Consider the following 25,312-nt stretch of genomic DNA (forward strand, 5'->3'; position numbering starts at 1 on the left):
TATACATGTAGTATACCGTCACATGTATGTGTACAGTGTCACAAATTACACCATGTGCAATTCCTGTGATATAAAACATCTTTGAAATACTAAATATCTAATGTTAATATGCTTTTGGTAAAGCATTTTTGAGGCACATGTTGAAATTGAAATCAAGGCACATGGTAAACAAATGTTTTTCTTGTCATACTTCTAATAAATTATAAAGAGAGTCAATCGCATATCATCCAAATATAAATTAAATGAATAACACTGTACAATTCTAAAATGAACACAGCACAAGTTTTAATGACCACTCAGGCAGCAAATGAATGAATGCATTGGCTGACAAATAGATTTTTAAGGCACTTTTCCAAGGGCAAGTACATAGCCAATTTTCCAAGGGCAAGTGCATGGCCAAAATTCACTGGCCCTGCATGGATTTTTGATTGCCAGACCATATTATACATATATCACATGGGTTTGAGGGTAACATAGCAGAATATTTGCCCCAGTGTAACAGGAATGCCCTAGAGTGTTAGGTCACCCGATGCCGAAGGCAAATAGTGAGTACATCATGCAAGCCCCAGTTAAATCAATGGCTGGCTCACATATGTGATTTTATTAGATAAAATTCCACCCCTGAAATTCACTAGCCCCGTGCGTTTGGCAATGGGATTTGTTTTCCCAGCTGGAATAATTATTTGACCTGTGTCTATAGTGAAATAATGATACACCAAGGATAATTAAATTAATGAATTTCTAGGTAATCATACCTATATTCTGTATCTGATATTTTACATTAAAAAGTTTATATTAAAAGTTTATAGATTAATGTGTGTCAGTATGAAAATGTCAATTTAATTTAAAGCCATAATAAAAAAAATCCTAGATTCTCAGTCAGCCCGCGACCAAATCCCCCCCCCCCTTTTTTTTTACCCCTGCTTCAAATCAAATTTTTTCTGTTTTTATGTCATAATTCTGATCGGGATCGGTATTCAACGTTCCTTCAACTTTCGTTTTCAATCCCACAAATGACTAGACTATAAGCCTGGCTATCTGAATTGCACTATATTTTGGAAATACCAGTCTAGTCAATGATGGCATGATTTTGAAAGCTGATAAGATGGTAACTGCTGTAATATATACACTGTATTAAACAGTTTAAGGAACATTGGTTGTGAAGGATACTATTACTTTTATTCTGGCATTCTAGAGAAATCTGCATTGATAAATCTGGTCAACAAAAAATCTGTATAATTGAAAAAATAATATCAAAGTGAATCCGCTTGCCTGCCTTGATATTTTAAAAGAAATTATTGAAAATGTAGAATTTTTTTTAATTATATGGCCTAAATGTAATAATGAAACAAGATTTTGTTAACATTCAGGGGTCCCTGCTTTAATTTTCAACTTAATGATTACCATGTAGTGCAATTTAAGCAAAAGTCAGCTAGCTCAGTGAGATAAATGTTTTACTTGACTCATGTAAATAAGCATATAACTGTGTTAATTAAATTTGACTGTAACATATATGAACTTTTTAACATAATATGAAGTCACATACATGTGATATATACGGGCGGTACGCAAAATGTCACGAATTTTTTACCCCATTCACGGGCTCACGGCAGTACACCAAAATTCATGGGAAATGAAAATTTGTACTGTATTTTGAACTTTTGAAATCACCATTTTTCTCTCATTTTCTCAACACCGAATATCGTGACTAACTCCGCTTGGGTATGTAATGTAAAATCTAAGCCCGACTTTTTTTTTGTCTGCTAAGGCATAAGTATTATCAATTATCATGATTATAACACAGAGTAAGAGAAATGATTTTAGTATCATTAAATAAATGCAGATGACTGGAGCGACCAGACTTTTGCATTTAACACTGTACTATGGAAGTCTTTTTACTAAGTTCAGCACTAAGCACATGGATTGCCGAAATTTTTAATGCTGCAAAAGTTTCTTGAAATTAGTTATTGTATATATAACACTGCATGCAGTGGTACACTTGTACACTGATTTGAAATTTATTAATAAAAAATTAACTTCTCAGTTGATTTTTCGGCGGAATGCAGATAGTTTGGCTTCGAGGGTCCAACAAAACACATTTTGCCTGAGAAATCGGTCAATAAATGTTTTGTTATACCTTTCATTTTATTTTGTTTTTTGACATACATTTATTTTGTACTGTCTTCCATGGTGTAACATCGGGTCCGTCACTGTTGAACACCAACAAATGAAAATGAGATTAAGCCTCACCGATTCTGTGACGTAAGCTGTCAACATCTCACTAACCGGTCAAACATCTCACTCAGCGGTCCAACATCGATTTTTTTCATGCCCGCTCAGCAAAACATTATAGAAATGTTTAAGACTTTTTTTTCGTATAGACTTGTATACCGGGATAACAATGTGCAGTATTTTCACCCAAATTCCAGTATTTTCAAGGCGCTTGTACAATATTTGTCTAAAAATTATCACATGTATGAATCTCCAAACAAAGAGTACTCTATTAGAGGTGGAACAATACAGCGATACATCAATCGTATTGATCGCAAGTTCTCACATATGCATATTGTATCGCCTTGTATGTAGTGACACAGAACAAGTTAATCTTCATTGTCTAAGAAATTTTAATGCTACAGAATATTTGAAAACAGGTAGCAACGAAAAAAATGCAATGCTAATTAAAACTATAAGTCCACCTATAAATAATGAGAAGTTATATTCTCAAAAAATTCTATTCTTTTATATTTTCTATAAATGTGGAGGTTAGCAAGCAGGCTGATGTAAAGATATCACTTAACTTAATTGCTGACAGCTGTATTTGGTATTGTTGAACATTGTTGAAAATGATTATTAAAGCTTTTGCTGAAAAGCAAAATCAAATCTGTATTATCTCTGAAAATGAACAAGATGTAGCAAAATCTCTCCAATTGATGCTTTTCAGGAGGACGTTCAGTCTGTACATTTTGAATAGATACCCATGTTTCTTTAATACTATGCATCTGTATTATTTGAAGTCCCAATTAAAGAAATCTATTAGGCTATATGCTAAACAATGCTAAAAGGAATATATTTTCCTCTTATGCAAATGCATGGATTCATGATTTCATGGAACTATTTAAATAATCATAAATTACTATATAAAAAAATATTTTTAAGTGAGAAAAGTAGATAAAAGTTCATTTGTTATATCATATAATTGAAACCATGAGGATACAGGGGAAAACTTGTATCCATTGATTAGACAGTTATGAGTTTTAAACAAATTCTTTCACCCTTATCTTTAGAAAAAGTAAATGCCCCAATGACAAGAGAGGGTTTCAGCGTGTTTCTTAAGTAACTGAATTTTGTCCTTTTCAGCTAGATCATTAGACATGTCCTGCAACATATTTTTCAATTCTCTTTGTCTTTTACTTATTTTAGTTTGAATCTTGGCCAGTGATTGATCCAAGGAGGCGGAGATAAACTTGTCTTTTGGATGATATTTAGACAAGCGCCTATACTTCTTGAATTCTTCAACTTCAGGTGATGCTCCCAAGATCATCTCAACCAAAGTTTCTGTGTTCAGAATTTGGCCTAAAAAATAATGCTATTTTTTAAAAGAAATTGTTTGCCCTTATTGTAATACAGTGTATTAATGAAATTCAACATTTCAACATATTCAGAAATATACACTATAATTTTCAGAAAAAAACTTTTCATTCATCAACTTAAGTTCTGTAATACTTATATAGATGGAAAAGCAACCTAATTTGTTTGAATAATGTAATTTTCAGAATACCTCAGATTTGGTAGAGAGCTGCAAATTTTGACCTATACTCAGAGTTGTAAACAGTGAGAAATCATTTTCTTAATTAAGGTCTTCCGTTTCCAATGGAAGACCTTCTACTGATTCTGAAGATTAAGATTATTAGGTCTTTCCACCTTTCTGTGGAAAGACCTATTGATATTCTTCTGTTTATTATTCTTTTTTTTTATTATTTTTCCGCCGCATGTTTTTTTGTTTGAAGATATATCGAAAAGATTTATAGTTCATAGGAATGTACTCCGTAAAAGATGTTTGCAGTTGACCCTGCGTAAATGAACCTTGACCGCTTTCGAAGTTATTGCCCCTTTCGCAAGAAATGATTGTTATCGCTACTCCTCAGAAACCGTAAACCGCAGAGGTATGAAACCTTTACGAATGTCTTCGACTAATTAAGGGGACTCTTCAATCTATTCATTGCGAAAGTATTCGGTGACCCCTTCTGTGAGTTATTGCCCCTTAAACTTTTTAAATTTTACAAATAATTAAAAATTTTCAAAACGAGAAGTGATAGAGACATGGGACCAACTGCATAAGATTAACTGACCTTTGACCTTAAAATTCATGTAAAGGTCAAAGGTCAAGGTCATTCCAAAAATGAGAAAATTAGCTCTTTTTGTATCTCTTTTGTCTTTCAACATATACTTAATGTCTATGCATCAGTGATATGTACTCTTAAAACTGTTTCAAAGATTTCATTCTTGTCCCCTAAGATTGAACCTTTTAAAAGTTATTGCCCCTTGTGCGAAAAACCTTGTTATCGCTACTCCTCTGAAACTGTAGACCCTACAGACAACAAACCTTCACTAATGTCTTAAGGGTCTTTAGACCTAACTTCATTGTATAAGTGCAAAAGAATCTGATGACCCCTTATATGAGTTATTGCCCTTTAACTTCTTTGTACTTACTATTAAACCTTATAACTTGAAAACTATAAGTCGTAGAAGCATGTGGTCAATTGCATTGTGACCCTTGACCTTTGACCTTGAATATTTTTCTCAAGGTCAAAGGTCAAGGTCATTTCAATTTTTTTTTCTTTTAATTTTCATTTTTTCTATCCTTTAGGACAATTTGGTTTCTTATTCATGAAATCTAATTTTTAGGAGTCAGATATAAAACAAAATTGAAAAATTCAAAGAAGGTGGAAAGACCTCTTATTGTTCTGTGAACAATAAGTCTCCTAGTTCTTATTATTCTTTTTTTCGTTTTCTTCCTAGACGCCAACTTTGAAGCCTCATATCTCACTCATTTCTCGATGGATTTTGTTCAAATTTTCAGACATTATAGACGGTAATAAACTCTATCAGAATGCTGTCTAAAATTTTAAAATTTTACTTCCGGTTATGAGTTATTTCCCTTTAAACGAAAAATTATAGGCTTTCATTTCCAGACAAAGGCTCAGAGACCACTAGAGCTGGAGCAGAAATTTTACCGGTTTTAGATAACAAAAGGATTGAATTTGTGCACATCGGTTTTTGTTTTTCAATTTCTGTATTCAAAATGGTGCTATACAGGGGTCAAAAAATAGAACGCCTAAAAGAGCGAAAATTTACACATGTTTTCCTTTTTATCTTGAAAACTAAAAATATTTTGTTAAGACATGTTGAACAGAAGTTATGCATAATTGCAAGGACTTTCATATGATACTATTCAAAAGGGGCTGGCCCCTATGATTAGGGATTTAGGGAGCTTGAAAGTTTTTGCTTTATAACTCAAAAACGGTAAATATTTCGATCTGGATTATACGAACAAAATTGTTCTTTGACACCTTTTTAATCTGATGAAAATGTTTTGTGTTCGATTATACCGGGGGTATTGCGTAATACGTAGTTGAAAGCAGGCCAGGTAAACAGGTAGCGTTTTTCATTCGGAAAGGAAATCAGACTTTTCATGTGTATAATTTACACTAACTTCCAATCAGTAATAAACCCTATGGTATTTAATGTTTATTTTCTTCTAAATAGGGCTTTATACGTGCTTTACGGTTCACTATTAAATTATTTATAACGATTAGTCTTTCTTTTTTATTTATCATAAATTAGTTTTATAGTGAACACGTCTTCATAAACGGAATATATTAAATCTTTCTTTCTACATTGATTATTATAACAATAATAAGTTATTTTAACTTTATGCATCGAATAATTCACGATCATTAGTTGTATACATTTGGCGATCTCCAAGATCGCCTAGATGTTTGTAACAGTTATGTAATCCAACGCGAAATCCCACGCTGTCGATCGAGGTCACTAGTGTACCAGCCACCTGTAGTAAACAATGCAAGTGTCTGTGATCGTGTTTAAAATCCATTGTGTACAAAGACCTATCAATTTATAGAAAATCATGTTTTTAATTTATCGAATCAATAAGAACACTTCACCGATCTTTCATTTAAACAATATTACGCGGTTTATGTATTTTTTCTGCAATAGCTGCGACCGTTCATTCCAGTAACAACAAACAAAGAAAGCGTTTTATTGTTTATATTTATATCTGTTTAAATAATCAATTAAAGTAGGATTTAAAAGATTATTGTACATGTATTAATGATGCGAACGTCTTTATATGTTTCATTGATGGAACAGCCACTGATTAAGAAATCTGTACAGGCGACCTGCCTATTGTATAGTTTATGCAGTGATGAACGCAATGGGGTTTCTTAAGAAATAAAGGAGAAAATATTCAGTGGATGTAAATATTTAATCGTAATTCGAAACACTTATGCATGAAATCATTTTGAATTGTGATCGCTTTCTTTGGCCTGTTCACGCAAAATTATTTCTCTATTCCGTTTTAATGTATTTTATTTAAATTGTAATTGAAAAGGGGCTTCGGCAAATAATTATAATTAGTGATGGAAGTCTTGTGATACGTAATATACTATTATGTACATTTTATTTTTACCATCACTCTTTTGTTTCTCCGTTATTTTTTTTAATATTAATAAACATTGAACGTTAAAAAAATACTTTAAAATATACTATTATTCACGTATTTGTAATAAACAGTTTACATCCAGCTTTGTCACTTTGTGTCTAAAATTTTGTAGCCCAGTCCTCATTTACAAGCACGTGTCCGCAGATAGCAGCGGGTATGTGGATTTGAAAATCCGTTGTGTACTCCGATAGTTACAAATGGAAAATTGGGTTTGAATTCAAGTCAACTCCTTTCATATCATTCAATTCCACTCTATTTCAGCTTGTTTTAAAATCAATCGTAATCGCTTGTGGATTTATTCATTTCAAGTTTTATGCCTTTTGATAGCTGAAAAAAAAACACGAGCTACGTTTACATCATTTTTTCCAGTATTTATTGAAGTGGTAATTGTTTTATGAATCTTAAACTACATGTACACATGCATGATAATTGTAAGTGAAGTTAACGTTTCTAATTCACAGGGGGAAATCCAAAATGACATTAAGCACTTTTGAGTTTGCAGTTATTTGCTACTAAACTTAAAATGATATTGTACAGAATGGTATACTATTTCGTCCAATAAACAGAATATTTTACATGCCTGTACATGTACAATGTCAGTACGAATTTAATTGATGCAAAGCATCAAATTGGCTACAAAGCAAAAAAATTCTTTCACATGCAAGGATAGCACAACAAGATATTCAAAGCTGAAATAGTTTTTCAATTCTATTTCAGGCTGTTTTCAAAGCAAAATAAAAAATAATTTTACCGCATTTGCTTATAAATAGATTTATCGATGTTAAAAAAATTCATGTTCATTGATGTATAAGAAGAATTTATTGTCATCAAAATGAAGGTGTAGGCCTGTCCGAGCCTCGATACCCTGAATCTTGATTACATGATAATGCTCATGGTTTCTGCAGAGCAGGCTATGCTGTAAACCGCAGTGCAAAATTAAAGAAAAATATCTTCATGATCTTTGTGTCATTTGTAGATGTAGAGGAAATTCAAAACAATTTTTACTAGAAGTTGAAAAACTCCAAATTTTTTTATTCACCATGCACTTTAACCACATCATCATTATCCGGAAAATCAAGAGATTTCTTTTCAAATCTTACACACTCTCAGGCTGGGGAGTATCTGATGTAAACTCTTTTTATATGACCATAAATTACCGATGATCATGAGATATTAATGACAATGAAATAGAAATATATTTCAACATTCAATACTAAGTTTAAGCAAGTTTTTAAAATATTTTACGCATGATTTTTACTTGTTATAATTTTCGAATAATTTTATTGAAATAATAAAAAAAAAACGTCTCATTTCCCCATGTGCACTCTCTTACACAATCACAAAAAGATTGGCCGCTACCGCAGCCGATAACAATTACATGTTTTATATTTATGAACTTTTACATAGAAGAGCGGCCAAACATATACATCCAGAGCTTTCAGAATACGATTTTACAAAATTAGAAAATTCGTTATTGCCTATTTATCATAAAATATAAATTAAATTCTTTCCTTAATTATTGAATTCCTATGTATTTAACTAGGTACTTAAACTATCGATTCGCTCTGATATTTGGTTGTATAATGATTACAATGTATATAAACGTCCATCTGGTCAGTCATTGTTGCTTGACGACGTCTTGTTTTCTCCTCTCACATTGAACAGCGGTATAAACACAAGCTTGTAGTTGTAAACAAAATAAACGGCAATTCACAAAAAAGGAAAGCCAGAAGAAAAAATGTTTCTGTGTAGATGAAAAACACAACTCATTAATTTGTTTTTGAACGACTCCATACGTTTTTTTCTTTCTCCCATGCATTTTGACTATACGGAAAAAAGATCATTAGAACCTTTGGTTATATTAAAAGAAAGGTGTTGGACCTTCAAACGGCGCTATATCCGAACAGCTATTATACAGCCTATCAAATATATCACGGCGTCAATAAAAGAATTATTTAGATATTTCAAAAAATACTAATTTCCTTCTAAGAAAAGCCACGCAGCTGTATACAGACATTCCAAAATAATGTTTCATGGACCGACAGGTGATTAAATTCCTCTCATCACTATAAGTACCCCATCCCTTAAAATGAATACAATGTCTTCCTTCTAAGCAGAGAATGTCAGTTGGTTGATTTGTTTTTGTACATGCATATATACATGTAGTTTAGGGGTTGAATTCCGAGACTGAAAGTTACGACCTATTTTTATATAAACCAATAATCATACATGACATGTTATGCCCTGCCATGAAAATGGCCAAGGCATTTGGTGTTTGTCGGACGTCTTCCATCCTTCCTACTTTCTGTCCTTCCGTCTGTCCTTCTGTCACACTTTGCCTTTAGCTCAGTTCAAAGCTCAGTTTCAAACAAACTTTCCAAGATATTTTTTATCAATCTTTACATACTGATAGAAATTAATTTGAGTTATGCAATTGCATTAACATTTTTTTAAACTTGACTTTATATACATGTATGTACCTCACTTTTCTTAAATTAGTGTTTAGCTCAGTTTTAAACATACCATTCAAAATGTTGTTATCAAACTTCACATGTTGATGCATACTGAAGAGAGCTGTTTAATGGCATCACCATTTTTGAGCTTGGCCTTTCTTTTGACCTTGACCTAACTCATTTTATCTCAATTTTAGCTCTAACGAGAGTTAGATATTGCTTAGCACAAGGTCATTTGGAAAGATCAAGGTCAAACATACTAGTATTCCTTTACAGTCTTTTTCCTAGCAAAACATTGTAAGTTGCTTCTCTTGGATATGTCCTGATACCTGCAAACCTAGTTCCCAGCTATGGGTTAAATAGTTCCACTGCCTTGTGGACGGCTTGGGAAAGTCAAAGGCTATGGAAGAAAATCCAGATAGAAAATCTTAGAAAACCTGGAGAGAATGGCTTCATGAGCTATGGCAGGCAACCATTCTAGAGGAAGGCAACCTCGATTACAAATCTCTGGTCCACCAAGTTGGAGGTTGAGCAAGGGGGTAATCTCCCCTTCTCGTGAAAACTGAATGATTACGGATACGAGGACTAGGAGAAATACATCCTTTCTCGAGGCATCAGAATACCAGCAGCCATCTGCGCGTATGAATGCAGCCAGTGAAAGCCAACAGGAAGCTGGTCGCATGAAGAGTATACTGAGCACGAGAACCAAACTTAAGATCGGCTTCTGGAATGTCCGTACCATGTACGAGGCAGGAAAGCAGGCGCAAGTAGTAAGAGAGATGAAGAACAACAAGTTACACATACTAGGAGTAATTGAATGCAGATGGACAGATTTTGGAAAGATCATGACAAACAGCGGTGAGGTAATCATTTACTCAGGAAGAAAAGATGGTAGACATCACGAGGGAGTAGCAATTATTCTGAGTAAAGCAGCAGCGAAGTCACTGATAGAGTACCATCCTGTAAGTGAGAGAATGATGAGAGCAAGACTCGACACAAAGCCAATTAAAACATCCATCATACAAGTCTACTCTCCTACTAATGAGGCAGAAGATGAAACTAAGCAAGACTTCTACGAAGCACTACAAGCCGAACTTGAAAAGATTCCCAAACATGATTTAACCATCATCATGGGAGATTTTAATGCAAAAATAGGCCAAGACAACACCGGATATGAAAGAGTCATGGGAAAATATGGCTGTGGTACCATGAATGAGAATGGTGAACATCTGGCAGAGTTTTGTGGTAACAACAACATGGTTATAGGCGGGACGTTATTCCCACACAAGGACATACACAAGCTCACATGGATATCACCCGGAGGAAGAGACAAAAATCAGATAGACCATATTGTTATAAATGGTAAATGGAGACGATCTCTTCAGGATGTGAGAGTAAGACGAGGTGCAGATGTAGGCAGTGATCATCACCTTGTAACTGCAGATTTTAAACTTAAACTGATGAAAACTATACCAAAGTACAGCTGGAAAAGATTCGATGTTGGCAAGCTTAGTGACACAAAAACCAAGCAAGATTTTAGATTAGAGCTGAAAAACAGATTTTCTATCTTGCAAGCTAGTGATTTAGACGAAGAGCAGATAGACGAACACTGGCTGAAAGTAAAAGATACATTTAACAATGCAAGTGAGAAAGTTATTGGCCTCAGAAAACAGATACACAAAGAATGGATAACACCAGGTACATGGAAACTCATTGACAGCAGAAAAGAACGAAAGAAGAGGTTGTGCAACACACACTCAGAAAGAATAAAAGAGAAATTAAGAGAACAATACTCTGACAGTAACAAAGAAATAAAGAAGGCCACAAAGAGGGACCGTAAGAACTTCATTGAAAATATGGCACAAGAAGCTGAAAAAGCAGCATCAGAACAGAGAATGGGTGATGTCTATCAGATCACCAAGAAGCTTAGTGGACAAAGAAGAAATGCATGTATGCCAGTAAGAGACAAGCAGGGCGCAATGATTACATCTGATAAAGACCAAGAACAAAGATGGAAGGAGCATTTTGAAGAGATACTAAACCGCCCAGATCCAAGCAACAGAGCAGAAATACCTGAAGCAAACATTGACTTAGATATCAACATAAATGAACCATCAAAATTAGAAATAATCACAGCAATCAAGAGTTTAAAGAACAATAAAGCACCTGGGAATGACAACCTACCAGCTGAAATATTCAAAACAGACCCTATCCTTGCAGCACATATCCTTCATCCTCTTTTCTGCAAGATATGGAAGTACAACATGATACCAACAACATGGTCTGAAGGTAGCATCATCAAACTACCAAAGAAAGGAGACCTCACAAACTGTAACAACTGGAGAGGTATTACCTTACTCTCTATACCAAGCAAGATATTCAGTAAGATAATTGTAAGCAGAATAAAGACAGCAGTGGATAAAAAACTAAGGAAAGAACAGGCAGGCTGCAGAAAAGGAAAGAGCTGCTGTGACCAAGTATTTGTACTAAGAAACATAATAGAACAGTGCACAGAGTGGCAAAGAAAACTCATCATAAACTTCATTGACTTCGAAAAAGCTTTTGATAGCATTCTCAGAGACAGTTTGTGGAAAATCCTGAGGCACTACGGTATACCATCTAAACTAGTTGACCTAATAAAAGCATTTTATGCAGAATTTAAATGCTCTATTGGTAGATCATCAAACACAAGCTTTCTTGTTAAGTCAGGATTGAGACAAGGATGTGTGATGTCAGCTCTACTGTTCATTATAGCAGTAGACTGGGTAATGAGATCAACCCTTAGTGATGAGAATACCGGCATCAGATGGACTCTTTTCAACAAACTAGAGGACTTAGATTATGCAGATGACCTGGCTTTATTATCTCATCTGGAAACACAAATGCAAAGGAAAACATCTAATTTACAAACAAATGCCAGCAAAATCGGATTGAACATCAACGTAAAGAAAACAGAAGTAATGTCCCTTAATACAAAAAGCCCACCCAAAATACAATTGAATGGAGGAGATATCAAAAATACAGATTATTTTACATACCTGGGAAGTGTGGTAACATCAGATGGCGGAGCTGACAAGGACATAATATCAAGATTAGGTAAAGCCAGAGGAGCCTTTGTCAAGCTTAAGAACATATGGAAGTCAAGCAGTATTAGCAGACATACTAAGATCAAACTGTATAACAGCTGTGTCCTATCTGTTTTAATGTATGGTGCTGAATGCTGGAGGATGACTGAAAGTGACATTAAGAAACTATCAAGTTTTCATAATGGGTGCCTCAGAAAGATCTTGAGGATATTTTGGCCAGAAAAATAACCAACAAAGATTTGCATGAAACAACTAAAACAACAGACATGAGGACCTTACTAGTAAAATATAGATGGAGGTGGATAGGCCATGTCTTGAGAAAGCCCACAGACGACATCACAAGAGTGGCACTCAGATGGACCCCAGAAGGGAAGAGAAGGAAAGGCCGACCAAAAACAACATGGAGGCGAACAGTGGAGAAAGAACTAAAGGAGATAAATCTCACCTGGGGAGAGGTGGAGAAGATTGCAAAGAATAGAGAGGAATGGAAATCCCTAGTCCTTGCCCTATGTGCCTCCGGGTGCAACAAGGACTAGGTAGGTAGGTAGGTATATCTTTAGTATGTGGCTTTTGACCTCGACTCAAGGCTACGTCTTCTAGTCCGTAGCTCCAACGGAAGACCTATTCGTTGCTTTGCAACGAGCTCGGCTCTAGTTGCCAGTACCTACTGTGACGGGACCTTAATTTATATGGTCTTATCCGAAGGACTGGTCTCCACACCCCACAGTGGGATTTCAAACCAGCGACCAAAGGATCAACTCCTTAATCTGAAACTCTCAAGTACTAGCTGTGCCACATGGGTGACTCCTTAATCATGGAAATGAAGTTTGACAATACAAATGGTATTTTTTTTTAAATAAAAATCATATTTTATCATGTTTATCCAAACAAGTAATTAACCCCAAGGCATTTTATTTTTTGGAAATAAATTGAGAAATAATTGTGTAATACCTCTGTCTTCATGGAACAATATCTTTTTTTGCATTTCACTGATCCAAGTTTCAAATGTTCTACAATGGAAAATTAGGTACATATATTATTTTGTTACCCCCACCCCCAGTAGTCACAACAGATAAATCTATTTTTTAATCGTAAAATCAAAAAAGGTTGGGATTTTGATAACTGACCTTCATTTAATGCCGAATTCTTATTTCTTCTTTTCCCCCCTGTGAACGCATGACAGACTTGTTAATTGAAAATGGACGATGAGTTCATAATGTTTAAATAAATTTGAAAGAGATCTAAATATATGTATATGAAATTATAAAAAAAAATTGATCAATAATACTACTAGAAGAAAAAAGTTCACATGAAATTAAGATTTCTAAAATGATTACAAGTGTTTATAAGTATCTGATTCAATTTTGTTGTGAGTAATAGTTGTTTTCAACTCTTTTCTCTTCTTTTGTTGAAACTCTGGTTGTATTCCTGAAAATATATGAATAAAAATTATTTACAGTGTAAATTAATTTAAATTCCAGTATTCCATTTAAACAGTCAAATGATCAAATTCTATAACGCCCGAAAGGCGTTATAGTTTATTTGATCGCATACCAACTTCATGTCATATCCCAATGACACTCTAAAAATGATACATGTATTTTATTTCTTATATTTATATTTTCATTTTTTATTTGTGTGACAAAAAAAAATAGGCATAATTTAGACTTTGATATGGAAATGCAACATAACGTATCTAGTATCTACTTTAATACTACTGAACTTTCAAAACTTTCAAAAAGACTCGTGCAGTTTGCTTTCCATATGCAAGAAAATTGGATCATGTGACCAACTGCATGTCATTGAAAATTGAATTTCATTGATTTTCATTATCATTGTTATCTAAGGAAAGACATCAACAAATGTAAATATTAAATTATCAATTTGTAGGTGTGGTATATATACCCAAGAATATTTGAACTGTGTTATTCATTTATCAACATTCTTCTACTTAAAATTAAAGTATGACACTTTTATTTTTTGTAAGGGATGTCGGCCACATTTATTTTGTAACTGATTAGTACATGTAACATCAAAGAGCTCCCAATGACCCCGACAATCGATCGTCGGCGAAAATTGTTCCATCATTAATTTTAGCACACACTTGTTAAGGCATGCCATTAAGTGAGATTCATGATAGCATATATATTACAAGTACAGTAGAGCTGGAGTATTACAAGTAAGCATTAGCTCAAAGAAATTTGTTGTTGTATGCATAGAAATTAAATTTTGATTGTGTTTATAATTTTTTAGGATGTGTCATTGAAGGAATTGGAAGGATTTTGAAGAGGGGAATGTACAGAAGGGGAATATACTGATCAGAAGGGTATTGAAAAGTTTTGTCCATTTACAAACATAACAGAAGCTGAAAAGGTTGTGCAAATTTTCCTGATTACAATTTGTCTGTTGTCTAATCTGTCGGAATGTAAACTTTATACATTTTTGACAATTACGAGAATCACTAGTACCATTTTCTATCAACGCCTCAAATAAAGGAAGAGATACTTTGACAAATGGAGATAATTAGGAATATTGGTAAACATTTTGTGGGATCTCAAAAATATCCACAATGAAGAATGACTGATCCAGAAATAACTCAGGTTTAATAAAATTGTGGCATTGTGGGGTAAGGTGGCCTCATTAAGTTCTGCTTTGTATATGCTTATGTATATGCATATAGTCATATGTTGATATTATTGTGCATAAATGATATTTTGATGAACATTATTGTTTCCTTACCAAGTTTCAACAAGAATCTGTTTACAATATGGAATGTATTCTTGAGGTGTACATAAATTTTGAAAGCTATAAAGACATTTCACAAATTTCATTGACCTCTCGACACCAGTATTATGTCTATTTTTTAACCAAAAAAATTGCTTCTCCGGGTTTTCTCAGACATTAGGGAAATAGGGGAAACACTTACGTATAGATAAATTACTGAATATAAGTGCATACGTGATTTGTTTCCGATAGGCATAAGAGAAATTGCCAAATTATATGCATTTTATATACCCACCACCACCAAGATGCTATTATGCACTGATTTTTGTTAAAGATGCACCCCCCCCCCTTTCAGTCCAAAGAGGTTAACAAGGAGATTTGTAGAAACAAATCATTTCAGTGATAACAGGGTCATACTTATTCTCAAGTTATGCATATTCATATATACAGTGGACCTTCAGATATCCGGATGCTTCAGTATCCGGACGATTTTTCATCGGAACAAAATTTTTTAATGTTATTTTGTCTTGTTTAACCAGTGATTCAGATATCCGGATTCTTCACATATCCGGACAAATTGACTGAGAACCGAAGCGTCCGGATAAATGAAGGTCCACTGTATTTACATTTCCAATAAATTTCCCCTATGATTCTTTACAAAATAAAATGCAGTATATTTTCTCATGAACTACATTAGGTATGTATCACGAATAAGCATGAATATCTCCAGCGCTAACGTGCTTCATGAAATATGCCGGCGTGAAGCGTCGTAGTTCATAACCTCATGAATCTTCAAAAATTAAATTCATTTCTTAATTAAAGATATAGGATAAGGGTGGGTCATTTGAACATTATTCAAGTTTCAACATTTCATCCTTGAGAACAACAAGGCAATATCCAAATTGAAGCATCTTAATGCTTTGCTGTTTCAGCATTGGTTAAATCTTTGAATGCAATATGGGTTCAAAATATGTTATGAGGGAACAACCTGCCAAGGTGACTTGGATGAGCTTTGTGATCAATTGGCCTGGTGTTATTAAAGTAGGCTACTAGACTAAAAAGTTGGACAATTTAATAATTTTATATGACTTATTAATATTGATTTTTAAAAAATCTAAGAAGCTGGTTATATTAATGTAACAACCTGTTAGTGAGGATTTCTTCTTCATATAATGTGTAGCTTTAATTTTCTTTCACGAATACATGTACAATGTACCAGCAGAAGAATTTTGTTCATAATGATATTTCATCAATTTATATGAATAAAAATCATGTTCATGATGCTTATTTCACTTTAGGGAGATGGACCTAATTTATGGAAAGCAAAGCCATTGTGCCACCTTGAAATTTAACTTCTTGTGTTCGTGTTGGGGTCATTTGCTCATCATCATTGTAGGAAATGGATTGAACCCAGGTAATTAATTAATAAGATTTTCATATCAGTTGGTTTGGAATTTGAAAGTCTTGATCATTTTTGCAAGATTAGAGTGTTTTTTGGTTTGCTGGATTCTCCTGTATTGGGTACATAGCTGACCAAAGATGCTGTATGACTAGCAGATAGCATTGCATGTTACTCAAACTGAGAACTGAAGAAGTGTTTAACGAGATAAACATTTATGGAATATTAGAGAGGTTTAGCAAACCAATGTGTATGTGTAGCACCAGAAATTTTTGTATTACATCATCACTTTTTGCTAAAGACGAATTTCTACACATATCCTCTTACACAGGTTACATGTAGATTGCCAAGTACACGCAAGTCAAAACTTGTAGCTTGTAATTCTTTAATTGCTGTTTATTTTTCAAAAAGTGTGCGGTTTTCTAACACCTGAATTTTATATTTTATACAAATAACTGATAAAAGAACCGAACGTCGGTAATTGAAAAGTATTAATTTTTAGGGAGTTAAATTCACAACATCTACATTTACGAAACAGGCTTTGACCGATTAAAAATATAAGAAATCTGTACAATCTTTTTCTCATAAGTACATGTACATATCTATGTAAAACGGTGATATTAGTAATAAAATCATTGCATTTTTGGATGAATTTTTAATGTAAACCACTATTACATTAAAAAAATTACAAGTACAAGTACAGGTTATACTTTGCTAAACAAGAAAAAAATGTTAACGTTCATGTGTAATTATAACTTGTAGTTTACATGCACATGTACACGTACAAGTGAGCTTGCTGAACCTCTGTAATATCCATTACTTAGATAAATGCCAAAATTAGTTCATTAAAGTGTAATGTGTCTCTGCTCGTTAATATTATTGTATGGTGCTAAATGTCTGTCTTCTAGTCTTTCTGTATATCAGAACAATTTAATGTCTCAGATTTTCATTTGAGTTTTGAACCTTGATATTCAGGCCAAGGTAAATAAATAATTGTTTCTTATTCAGTCCTGAGAAAAAGATAGGGTATGTACTATGCAGGTAGGGAAAAATACAGTTTTTGAATTGTTAAGAGAGAAAAACAAATTTATTGTTTCTCGAGGGAGGAAACTATTTCCAGAGGCAAAGCCACTGATGGAAATAATTTCTTTCCAAGGGGAATTAAAATTAAATTTTTCTGGAGTACTCAGACGATAAATGCTTATTAATCAAATGAGATAAACAAGATACTTGGACAATTTTGAACAATACAGAGGTATTCAAATACCTCAAATACAAGAAACTAAAGTATTGTGTAATATTTAATGCACCAAGACCTAAGAAATTAATAATATTGAAAAAATAGAGTAATTTCACACATACAAACACAAATTGGATTTTCTCCCTATTAGATCAATTGACCTGGATTTGCCCCTGATCCTGGACCATTTAAAATACTAGTAGACAAATCTCATGTTATATTTGTTTTGTAATTGACCTCTGAATGTTGTTAGATAATAGTGTAGTAAGTATGTGAGCGTATCTAACATCTAATTTTAATTAGATTGGTTTAAGATATTAATTTGAACTATTTAAATAATACATTTAGTGTTTAACCTACCATATTCATTAAGTTTCTTTATTACATCTGCAGGTGGAAGAGAGCTGTATTCCTCATCTGATGTACTCCTCAAGACCCCCAGCGTTTCCTGTTCATGAAGTGACTGCTCCCTGATCTTTAGGAGAGGAAACTTCCGCCCATATATCTCTTCCTGGTTCACAACAAGCTCACCTGTGTTGCTTATTTTGTTGGTATCAAAAACTTTAGGGGCAATGCAAACACCAATATCATAGACGCCATCATCAATTTTTTGCTGTAGGGTTTTTCGGATCTTTTTTGCTGGTCTTTGATGTGGCACAGCTAGTCCACGTACTCTTAGATACTTTCTCCTAACTCTTTGTATTATGTCCCTACCACTTACAATTTTTTGTTGATTGAATTTTTCTGTTTGTATACCATTTTCAAAAGCAAACTGCTTTAGAATTTGGCCAGCATTAGAAGGAAAAATTCCTGCCTTGTTTTTGATGTTGTATTTCTTTCCTAATGCTGTCCAATTGACATTTTCACCTTTGTTTTCTTTTAATTCAAGTAGAAAAGATTTTTTGTCAAATGACTACTTTTCAAATTTCCCATGGTTTTTTTTTCTTTTTTCAAACCCAGTTTTATTTTGTTGGAATTTTTTTCAGCAGATTTTTTTGCAGATTCTTGTGTTTCAAAATATTTGTTCATTCTTTCTCTTTCGTACTGACTGTAGGAAGCACCTGTACACAAAAATTGGTCAACATCGTTGTCTGGATTAAACAAAGCGTCTTGCATTTTGTTGTTGTTTTCTTTAAGTTTTTTAACAGTTTGTTTTTGTTTTTCTGTTGAATTTTCTTTTGGTTGTAAGTGAAATGTTTTTTCCACGCATTCTTTCAAGTCTACATCCAACTTCTGTTTTAATAAGGGATGTAAAGTGTTGATGAATTTTTCAACTTTCTTGTTTGTTATTTCAGGGGAGGTAATTTTATCTGATATGATAGTATCAGTAACATCTGAGGACAATTTTTCGAATTCTATGGTTTCATGTGTAGCAGATGCATGTAACCCAGATTCTGTTTGCTGGCATTTCTGACAGTTGCATAGTTCATGAGATTTTCTTTCTGATTCAGAGAGCTCAAGCCAGGAGACTAAACTGTATGTTTCAATGAAAGATCTTTTTTCCCCAGATTTATTTGAGTTTTTGAAGAATTTTGAACTGGTGAGATAGGTTTGAACTCGCGAAACTGACTTTAATGATGTACATTTTTGGATATTTATGCATGACCCGAGTGTAGAATAGATATCCCTGATTTTCACTAAGCGTGGTATCATACTTTGGTACATAATTCTGTAATTGGGGGCTGCCGTTGACATAGTTGTTCCAGTAGTTAATAGCTGAAGAATCTTTTGAGGATCTTCCAATAATTACTTTTGCGAAGTGACAGAGGTTCATGGTGGAAAGTTGAAAAATGACTTACAGATGGTATTGCATACTCTCAGGAATGTTCATGGTTGCCAAAAAAATTTAGGTTGAAGAATAACCATTCTTCTTATTGATTCTGCCTGAAGGTCATTCATAGAAGCTTGTCTTGGAATTTATAGTCTCCAAAAAAATTCTTATTTTTATTTTAATGTATTTCAATTTTTTTTTTCGTTTTTGTAATTAATTTATAATTGTTGATGAATTTTATCAAGATGAATAAATTATTAAAAATAATGTAACAGTGTTTTATCATTATTTGTGCGTTATATTATGTGTATATTTAGTAAGAAATGGGGTCTGACTGCAGCTTTATTAAGTCAGCTGAATATCAACTTTGATATACTGCAGTATAGAATGAAGAAATATTGACAGTTTAAAGGATTTAGTAAACTAGTGGTAATTTGTGAAAGAAAGTGATTTTTGCTTGGAGAGTAACATCTTACGATGAAACTAATGAAAGGCTTACTTAGTGGGAACTGTGAAGAGTTCATTTGTCCAGTAAATAAAGAGATAATGAAGTGAAACCTATTTTCTAAGCAAAAAAAGATAATGTTTATTCAAATAAAGTAGATCTTGATTGCTTTTTTTTTGTCGATATACGAAATCTTGTTTAAATTTCCCGCATTTATTACTTCCCCTGTTTCCCTTGATCCAGATCATTAGTGCGTTTGTATTGTTCGTGGGAGGTGAAAAATCTCGGATAGCAGAAATAAAACGGGATGGCGCAAGGGCATACCCTAACTAAAAGTTTAAAAAGTGGACATTAATTGATAGTCTGTTTAATGCTGTATATGGGAAATGCTGCGCAAATGTTGACAGTCGCAAGATTAACTAACTGTAGGAAAGTATTCGAGAAAAGTCCATGATTTTTGTGTTGTTATACGTGTTTATGTCCGAATTATATATATTTAGAAACGGAAACAATGATTTGCGCAGCAAAGGTGTGTTAAAGCAAAGCTATCTGAAAATGACAGTGCCAAGATATAGCTTTTTTATATCCAGTATGCCCTTGCGCCAGTCTATTTTTTGCTTGGAAAGTCTGTTTCATTCATCTAAGCAAGGTGACGTCAGGTGACCCGTGACGTCATAAGTAAAGATGTGTAGTAAAAGTAGACATCGAGTACTTCATAGTAAATAAATAATTTCTTTTGTTTCTGGTCAATTGAATAAAAAAAATGACAATGGTATCATGATGAGAAATCCTTTATTTCTTTACACTGATTCATAGAACTGGCCTTAACTCACATGCGAATAAATCAAAACAGGCATAACAATAGAAACTGGGAACGAAAATGTTTTAATTCTTCCTATTTAATTTTAGAGGTGGAAGATGAATTAATTATCTACTTTTCAAAACCAACTGTATCCAACGCTAGACTAATCATAATTTATAACATAAAAAGATATAGAAAAAATTGGATACACATAAAGTAGTTTATAAGTAATCTAGCTATAAATCTGCCATTGACCTTTTAACATTAAATCCTTTCACAGCCTTGAAAATGTAAATATACTGGGGGATTTAAATGGAAGTAGTTTATCTTACAGAATGTGTGTATTTCCACCAGGTGACCATCAGGAGACTTATAACCTACGGCCAGAAAACCAGGAAGTTTTAACGGTCTGTGTATATTGACAGGTAAGAGTCTCAAGTTACAATACTTAACATTTGTGGAGCAGAATGATTATATTATTCAGTATGCTAGCGTTGTACGTGTATATGTAACAGGGATTGAAATGTCATGAAGTGATTTATTTTTAAAAATGTATTCTGTTCGCATAACTTAAATCATGTAGTCATATATACTTCAAAACAAGAACAAAAGTCGCTTAACATTTCATGAAGAAATTAGAAGTTGAAAACCTCATTGTGAATTTAATGAAAATTTATATAGGTACGTACATGTAATCGGGAAGTTCATTTTCTGAAAAAAATATATCTTGGGAAAACCATAGGAGTTCTATTAAAAGAAGAGAGTCCTTATCACGAATAGTTACATTCGACTTCAGAGACATGCATAATTTGTTTTGAAGAAATGAATCAATATGGAAAAGTCTGATTGGTTTATCATTTACATTCATGTACAGGGTTGCAAACCTTTCATGTTTTAAAAGTGTTTTGTATTTTAAATTGAAAACCCAGAACTTGTTTTTTTTTTCAAAAGAAACCCTTAATTACTATAAATGGGCATTATCTATATCATTAAGTTTTTTTTTAGATTTAACATCCTTGTTTGAAAACAAAAAAAAATTGTATGTAAGTATACATTTCAGATACTTTTTGATTTTTAAAATCTAAGCTGAATAAGTTTGAATAGTACACTTTTGAATATATACACAAATTTATATATGATTTTATTTAGCATATATGTTTGTAATATTTAAATCAATAAATACATGTATTGTAAACGCTTTTTATGTTTAAACTGAAAAATGATTTTTTTTACATACAGCTTCGCGTATTTTTTAACTCGTTTTTCGCACAAATTAATGTCATATTATAATATATATTGCAAAATTTTGTAGCGAGGTAACAAAATATATTTTTAAAGTTATTTATAGGTTGAATTTGATTTAATTTTACCAGCTTAAAAAACAATTTTACAAGATTATGATATGCCCTTGGCTGAAAGATTATGGCAGTTCCAAATAGTTTTCGATGATTTTTCGTCAAATGCAGCTGTCTCTGTGTCCGTTCCTTTTTAAACAGTCATTTGCCTTTGGTTAGACGCAGAAACAGCGCAGGTGATTTCTGTTTTTTTTTTCTGTACATTAACATGACCATAAAGCGCAAGATAATAATGGTGTTTTTCATCTGTTCGACTGTTTTCCTATTGAAGCATCTGATATATTTTTTTTTTGATTACTTTCTAAAATCTAGCATCAATCCTAAGGATGAAACATTATATCATTTATTAATGAAGTTAACTTTAAAACATCGACTTTGAAACTGTAATATAATGATTTTAAAGAATGTGTACCTTTGACTTGAAATATTTAATATGTATTAGGGTTGTGTCGCATATTGACGCTCGATAATGTTTTTCTTGTTATCTAAAAATATGAAAGGTGGAGCAAACTCCAAAATAAACCTCATAGATATTTTCCATCTTTTTGTAGAATGGAAAGTTCAGCATTTCAATTGAGAGTCTACCTCATTGTCATGACAATAATAGAAATAAGCGCGTCGAGCTGTTCGTCGAATAAACAATGTGTATGTTTTAGAGTAAATGGACAATTATGGGCCAAATGTGAAAATCTAGACCTCAGAACTGCGCCATCATTTCAGAGTGACGTCATAGGAGTAAGTCTCGCTAACAATGAACTTTCTACTTTTCCCGCCAGCCTTCCTGTTAACATTGTTTACTTGGATATATCGGGGAATCAGCTTAAAGACATCGATCAACAATCATTAACAAAATATAAATATCTGAGGAATTTAAGCATTTCGGAAAATTCACTTCTGTCGATTGAACTAGGTTCCTTCAAAGACTCTTCAAATTTAGTGCATCTTGATATTTCCGGTAATCAGGAACTGACTTTGGAGGTTGTGGCCAACATTTCGAGTGATTTAAGAAATTCTACATCCATTCGAGTTTTGAATTTTGAGAAATTGCAGTGCACATATGGAGTTAGTTACATAGTTAAAAAATATCACACTGCATATCTTAAACATACACATTTAGAGGAGCTAAACTTGGCATCTAATCGAATCAACAGTCTCGAGCTTGGCGTTCTGTCTGAGCTACCCAAGTCGCTGAAGCTTATAAATCTGGCCAATAATGTACTCAGTTTTGGATTATATATTGCAGAGTTCGGTGATATGAACAACTTGGTGACGATGAATGTAAGTTTCCAATCCTCGTTTCATCAAGTACAAGTAAAAGATTTTTTCATAGGCTGCAATGATACCAGGCCAGTTTGTACCACTTTGTCAGAGAACCAGAATGGGAATTTGGTTTCATACAATAGACGGTATTCATCTTTAATGAGACCTAAAAACATAACTATCTACATGCCACCTAAGTTAAAAACTTTTTATTTTCATGACAATTTGTATAAAATGACTCTTCAAGACTTCGCCTTTACTTCTGTTACAAAATCTGCATTGTCAAAAGTATACTTGCAGAACAATATCATCTATCAAATGAATGGCCCCATCACAGGCATACAAAGTGTGGTTTATGCGGACCTTTCCAACAATTTTTGTAGCTATATCTCACCAAGATTTTTCGAAGATTTCAGAAACTTGTCTTACCTTGATCTTTCCCATAATGCTCTTGGTGAAAATTTGGAAAACGACATTAACGGTGAAATATTTCAAAATCTTCGTAACTTGAACTCGTTAAACCTTACCCGAAACAGAATCGTACGACTTCCTACCAAAATATTTCGGAATTTGAAACAACTAGAAATTCTTAATCTGAGTTATAATTCTCTGAGCGAGTTTACAGTACCTATCAGTCATATGACTCGTTTGACTCACCTAGACCTATCCAATAACCAGATATCCACCATGGATAAGGAAACTAGAGACATATTAGACGTAGTAGCACAGGAAAATCGTCTCTATGTGAATTTAAAGAGCAACAAATTAAGATGCACCTGTGAAAATCTAGAATTCATGAAATGGGTGACCATATCAAAGAATATTGTTTTTCTTAACATTGATGATTATTTGTGTACTTTTTCAAATTCCTCAGTAATTCAATTCTCTAATGTTGAATTACTTCAACTGATGGAGAAACAGTGTTCATCGTATACTCTGGTCATCGTCATTATGACGTCATTGATAATCGTCCTCTTAACGATTACCATTAGTCGTATTCTTTATAGATATCGATGGAAACTTAGATATATGTATTACGTGGCGAGGGAAAAATATAAACATAATGTTCCAAGACCAGATGCATTGGAAGATCAGTATTATTTTGATGCATTCGTCTCTTATGCGGACAAAGACAGAATTTTCGTTATTGAACTCGTCAAACGTTTGGAAAAAGAATTCAACTTGCGGTTATGTATACATCATCGTGATTTTATCCCAGGAACAGGAATAGCAGATAATATCACGAACGCTATTCATCACAGCAGAAAAACAGTCTGTGTCATCACTTCACATTTTTTACAGTCGTACTGGTGCATGTTTGAGCTTAACATGGCACGCATGGAAGCCATTTATTCAAGAAATGGAGAAAACGTTTTGTTTCTGGTGGCATTAGAGAAAGCCGCCATGAAGAAATTACCATTTTCATTCATGGATTTGATTGACTCAAAATCTTATATAGAATTTCCAGAGGGCGGAGATAAAGATGAAGTAACAGCCTTTCGATCCAAACTTGGAGATACTTTCAAATTTCATGACAATGAATTTCGATCAGCAGATATAATGGTTGATGGATAAGATTGTTGAAATTCTAATTTATCATTATTAAAGAAGGGAAGTTTTGGCTTATGGGTATGTTATTGCAAAAAGTCTGAGTGATCATTATTCAAGGAATATACGCTTTGTTTGTATCATTTACAATGATAAATAAAGAAAAGTCACGGCTAAACATTTGCTATTTTTATCAATTACAATGACGCCAATGAGGTTATATTTCTCGCTTTCTCCTGATTTTCAGAGCCTGAGGATCGGAGTACCTTAACGTTCATTTGGGTAATAACTATCTTCTTATTTGGTACATGTATTTGCGACCGTTCATGCTGATTTAACGGTCGCAAACTGAGTTTTCCCGGCGATGCGTAATCTTTGCATTTTGTTTGTTATTTACGTCTTTTTTCGCTGAGTTTTTTTTTATATCAAATACGTCACGGGACATTGTGTTTTCCAAGCTCTATTATGACGTCACAATGAAAAGCTCTCT

At 33.3% G+C, this 25,312-nt stretch overlaps 1 protein-coding gene and 1 long non-coding RNA gene across 3 annotated transcripts; both read left to right on the forward strand.

Moving 5' to 3' along the window:
- The first annotated feature begins 3,410 nt into the window (after nucleotides 1-3,410).
- LOC134243749 (uncharacterized) lies at nucleotides 3,411-19,609 on the forward strand. Of its 2 annotated transcripts, none has more exons than XR_009987103.1 (4): nucleotides 3,411-3,522; nucleotides 14,532-14,604; nucleotides 16,301-16,416; nucleotides 18,035-19,609. It is a non-coding gene; the product is annotated as an uncharacterized LOC134243749 (long non-coding RNA). The 2 variants fall into 2 exon arrangements; XR_009987102.1 differs by lacking the exon at nucleotides 3,411-3,522 and adding an exon at nucleotides 14,212-14,240.
- A 1,365-nt stretch (nucleotides 19,610-20,974) lies between these two features.
- Nucleotides 20,975-25,000, forward strand: LOC134243750 (toll-like receptor 4). The gene is made up of 2 exons (XM_062725990.1): nucleotides 20,975-21,084; nucleotides 22,566-25,000. Exon 2 carries the CDS (start codon nucleotides 22,567-22,569, stop codon nucleotides 24,847-24,849), a length of 2,283 nt encoding a protein of 760 aa, XP_062581974.1. The 5' UTR covers nucleotides 20,975-21,084; nucleotide 22,566; the 3' UTR covers nucleotides 24,850-25,000.
- The last annotated feature ends 312 nt before the right edge of the window (nucleotides 25,001-25,312 follow it).

Source organism: Saccostrea cucullata, unplaced genomic scaffold (genome assembly GCF_032062105.1).
Source record: "Saccostrea cucullata isolate Sc308-1 unplaced genomic scaffold, CSIRO_AGI_Scuc_v1 ctg4505, whole genome shotgun sequence".
Lineage (NCBI taxonomy): Eukaryota > Metazoa > Mollusca > Bivalvia > Ostreida > Ostreidae > Saccostrea > Saccostrea cuccullata.